This window comes from Gavialis gangeticus, unplaced genomic scaffold, assembly GCF_001723915.1.
Source record: "Gavialis gangeticus isolate Ggan-Ray unplaced genomic scaffold, GavGan_comp1, whole genome shotgun sequence".
Classification (NCBI taxonomy): Eukaryota; Metazoa; Chordata; order Crocodylia; family Gavialidae; genus Gavialis; species Gavialis gangeticus.
In genome coordinates, this window is record NW_017729022.1 from 148,480,919 (window position 1) to 148,485,801 (window position 4,883).

The window sequence follows — 4,883 nt, forward strand, 5'->3', positions numbered from 1 at the left end:
CCCCCCCCCCCCCCGAGCACATTTCTTACAGCACTACCACTCTCTCTGACCTCACTGCCCTAATGTGGAAGTGAAATCTAGACAGCATTTTTAAAAGATGAACTTGGGAACAAAAATGTGTAAGCTATCTGAACACTTAAGAACAAAGACACTTAACACTGATCCTGATTTTATGGCATATTATAATACCTGATTCCTGAATTCTTCTCATAGATGAAAGGTGAGAGTGACCCTCCTGCCTTTTGGTAGGCCTTGAACCCCCAATAATCATCATCTTTTCTTCGTTTAATTGTTTATCTAGCCCTAGGAATTTCTCTCCTCACACTTGCAGTTGTTTTTTACTATGCTGTACTGGTTTTTATTGCTCAGAGCTGATGGAAGAATGCTTTACATTTGAAAGCTTGTCTAACTGTATCCTAACTATGCAGTGGGTCCAATAGATGATATTACCCTAAGAAATCCTTGCCTTGTATAATAGACCATCACAGCTACAATATCACTCTGTTGCTACCATACTCTTTCTGGTCAGTTAGTCAGTTTTGAATCTTCTCCAGCATCTGTCTGTGTATGGAGTTTTGGACTCTCACATTAAAATGAAAAATGACAGTTTTCATTATAGATATAAAAATAATGGGAATAATCAGAAAAGGGCTGCTTTTAGAAATTTTCATATCAGCTGCCACTAGTTCTTGAAGTAGTTAAACCTCTAATGACATATAAATACTGCCCATAGTATAGGTAGGATGATAATCATGATTTGTTTTATGCAACTTTTAAAATACTACTAAAATATGAAATTTGTGCAACCCTTTGTTCCAGAACTTTTTTGTTCTTTAAGTATACTGGCTGCTTTATTTTCTGTACTGGAATAAAATTTTAGGATTTCCTCAACTTTTGTCTCCCAGCACAACCTTGATCTCTTCCGCCATTAAGCAATGTCCTGGATATTTTAATATAATGTTTTCTTTTGGCTGATGTGGCTAACTTTTTTTGGTTTATTTCCTCAAGTCTCTAAAATGATTTTGCAATGAAAAAGCAGTTAATCTTGAGATGATTCCAAAAATCATTCTTCAAAGTTAGTGAATACGTGTGCGCCTTTCTTATTTTGTTTTTGGAATGCTTAAATGAAAGATGCAGGTCTCCTTATTACTTAAGAAAGAAATGTTGAGTTTGATTGAGTCTTCCAGCTGTGTTTATACTTAGAATTTTTTTTGTACCTGCGTGGTAGAACATGTGGTGATAAATGGTTTAATTACTGAAGTATTCAAACAACTGATTATTCTTTTCTCCTTTCATTAAGTTTGTTCCATTCCATTTTCATAAAATGCTTACATCAAATTGTACAACAATAAATCAAATCCTTACAAATATCTATATCCTTGCCCTAAAAAAAGTTGAAAGGAAAAAAAGAACAAATTTGAGAGTGTGCTGTTAGTTTCTGTTCATTTTTAGCTAAACAAAGCAAGCAGCTGTTTTCCCATCTCTTTAGGCTATAGCCATCCCCTTTCTTCCCCCCCTCCCCCCAAGAATTGGTATGTTAGGACATACTTTGAATAGGAGATCCTGCCTCAAATTGTACACTAAATAACATGCTGAATTGAAGGGGTTCTTGATAGCATGTTTGAATTTTCGAGTCTTCCATTCTAAAGATGCTGTTGTACACAAGTAAAAGGTCAGATAGGATCATATGGTGGAATCAACACTGAATCATATCATATGTAAAAACTTAAACCCTAGTATACGGAATAATGTTTTACATTTCTGCCATTGGTGTTGTATACATACTGAAAGGACAATACAAGTATAAAAAATAGGTGAAAATGTAAAATATACAGTGCATACATTAAAAAATTGCTGTTATGTACATCTAGCACCTGCATTAGTACAGCTTTTATGGGTCTGTGTGCTTCTTGGGTAAGCAAGCTGCTGAAGTGTGGTAAATACTTTTGTCCCAGAAAAGTACCAAGTCAAAGCTGTTTGCAGATTTTCCCTCGGGACTTGGTGAAAGCTGTATAATCCTAATTGCTGGGGTTCCTTTTTGTCTTTTAACAGATGATGATGTACCTGCAGATATGGTTGCAGAAGAATCAGGTCCTGGTGCACAAAATAGTCCATACCAACTTCGCAGAAAAACTCTTTTACCTAAAAGAACAGCTTGCCCTACAAAGAGCAGCATGGAGGTAATTATTTTTAAAGTTTTTAAATGTATTCTATTTCTGGAATAAGTGTTTAACTGACACTTTACTAGAGCCTTAATGCCTTAACCAGTTCTTTTTTATATGGTTAAAGGGTGCCTCCACGTCAGCAACTGAGAACTTTGGTCATCGAGCTAAACGTGCTAGAGTATCTGGAAAATCCCAGGATTTATCAGGTAATATTTTTTTGGTAGGGGGAATGGTTGGACAAAAATGTTTCGACTGCAGCATTCCAAAGGAAATTCTTTCTATTGATTTAAACGTGAAATAACTTAGGAAGAAAACAAGTTCTTGATCGTTGGACTTAAATTCAGAAGCTTAGGTATGATTTGGCTTTTCAAGTAAAATATAAAGCACTGATTTCTAGATATGGCTGCATTAGAAGATCCTGCCACCTGATGGGGTTTTCCAAATGTGTCTTTTTCTACTTTTCCTTACCTTCAGCTGAAGGTAAGTGTTTTTGCTCATATGGGACATGGTCAGGCATTTTATACCTGTTGCCTAAAAATGAAAGTTAGACAGAGGTAGGAGAAAAATTGAAAATTCCAAGCGACCTCTTTCTTCTGTTTGCTGATCAGTGAATTCTTTAACTTTTTATTTTTCTTCTTTTCCTTTTTTATATTTCCTTTTTCAGATCTCAGCATGAGCACAACTCCTACCTCTTGGATTTATCATTGTATTATAGATCTTCATGAAACAGATTTCTTTTGCTTCACGATTTGTAGGTCTTTCCTCTACTTTTACAACAAGCTTGAGAAAATGAGACATGGATCTCTTCCTTATGCCATATTATGTGTGTGTGTCTGTCTACACTGGCATAGAGCAGTGTTGGGTAGTGATAAATGAGCTAGCTCATTTACAAATAGAAGCAGGTTCAAGTAACAAAACCACTCCAACCTTGTAACTTTCCTCTTCTTGAGGTAGTTTCTCCCATGCAGGGCAATGCAGGAACATGAATATACTGCTTAGACTGGTGTGTCTGTACAGCACTATACTGCATTGAATTGCCTTTGCAGAAATCACCCATTTCTCCAAAGCTTGTCTCTCCTTTCCATTCCTGTTCACTTCACTTATTTTCCCTTTGGCATCTTTTGTCATCCTGACCTTTTGTCTCCTCAAGATCAGCATGTCTGTCTTTTTCCTTCTGTGAAATCAGCACTACTACCTCTTATACTTTCTCATTATTTATCTCCCATTGACTTATTTTTCCTTTTTGTTCTTATGTTGTATATAAGTGATTCTTAACCAAGGTCCTGTTCTAAGGGTGCTGCACAATATTTAGTGCTGTTAGGTATGCAACTACCTAATCATGATTTAAAAGATAAACCCAGAGACTTTCAAATAGGAATCCATAGTGTCAGAAACATTCTGACTTGTCTCTGTGTTCTTTGCTCTATTATTCTCCCATAGTAAAAAAACCCAACCCCCTCTTCCATGCAAAACAAACAAACAAACAAACAAAAAACCCCACAACAACCCAACAACACCTGAATGACCGCTTAGAGCTGGCACTTTGAGTGGTGTCTTGAGTCTGAAAAGGTGAGAGCTACTGTATTGTGTAAGAGAGATGTCTTAGCTTGACCATTTTCTCTTCACCTCTCCTATTACCATGTGTTCCTTTCAAGTGATTTCAGAATTTGGTTGTTTCCTATTATAGCTTATCTGTCTCCCCTTCTCAAATCTAAAGGCTGTTGCTTTTTCTTTTGAAACTCACTGCATTTGGTTCTTCTCAGTTTTCCCTTAGGATGGATTTGATCTCCAGCGCCATGGCACTTCATCTTCCTTGCTCCAGTATCTTTCTCCTGCTATTTAGAACATAAAATCCTTGCACCTCAAGTCCTACTCTTAAAGTTGCCAAGAAAATTGCCATGTCATCAAGTGTGATTCTGGCTAGTTTCTTTTGTGAACTGTGAATCAACTCTCCTTGCTTTTGACTGGGAGTGTCTGTCTTTCTCCATCTTTTCTTCAGACTTTTCCCCTTTTGAGATGTTCTTTGTTATACCAGATTTGCTTATACTGCTCTTAGCCATTTCCTTGCTCTATATACTGTTCTATGCTATATTTACTCTGTTGTACTTTTTTCTATTCTTGATTTCTTTGCTTTGCTTAACACACTATCTGTCACGAATCATCCTCAAGCTTGTTACTAGTTACGCATTTGTTAACTCTGCTGTCACTGTACTGAGCAACTTTGAAGGAATTATTGGGATTATGTAGTCTTCTCCAGCACAGAATTGCCTCTGCCATTACCAACTGTAGAAATTGTGGGAATAGAGGGGGAGTTTCCATAGCAATGTTCTCAAGGGAAATATACATACTAATTACAAATCTGTCATTCTAAACTGTGATTGCATCTACTTCTTTGTTTAATATTTTTTGTGTGTTTCTAATAGTATGTGCGTCTGTTATTTAAGAATAAAATGCAATGGCAGGTACAGTGATTTTTTTTTGGGGGGGGGGGCGGGGACTGGGGGCTTGAATGTGAGGTATCCCAAGAACGGTATGAATGGAGACAATATGCTCGTTACAAGTGTATGGCTAGTAGTTGAAGGGAAATGAGATGTCTTTACACCACATTACGTATACCAGTGGTGCAAGTTGTGGTAGTATGCATTACATGAATTTTTAAGTAAAAGGAAATGCAACAAAACATAGCATAGACCAGTTACAGTGTTCGGTTTCCACTTA

At 36.8% G+C, this 4,883-nt stretch overlaps 1 protein-coding gene across 2 annotated transcripts in view; it reads left to right on the forward strand.

Annotated features, from left to right (window-relative positions):
• Positions 1-2,034: 2,034 nt before the first annotated feature.
• Positions 2,035-4,883, forward strand: part of FBXO11 (F-box protein 11) — a 68,319-nt gene continuing 65,470 nt past the window's right edge. For both annotated transcript variants that reach the window (XM_019516306.1, XM_019516307.1), the window contains exons 1-2: positions 2,035-2,180; positions 2,290-2,371. In XM_019516306.1, coding sequence (XP_019371851.1) covers positions 2,073-2,180; positions 2,290-2,371 — 190 coding nt within the window. In that variant the 5' untranslated portion in view covers positions 2,035-2,072. The remainder of the gene's footprint in view (positions 2,181-2,289; positions 2,372-4,883) is intronic.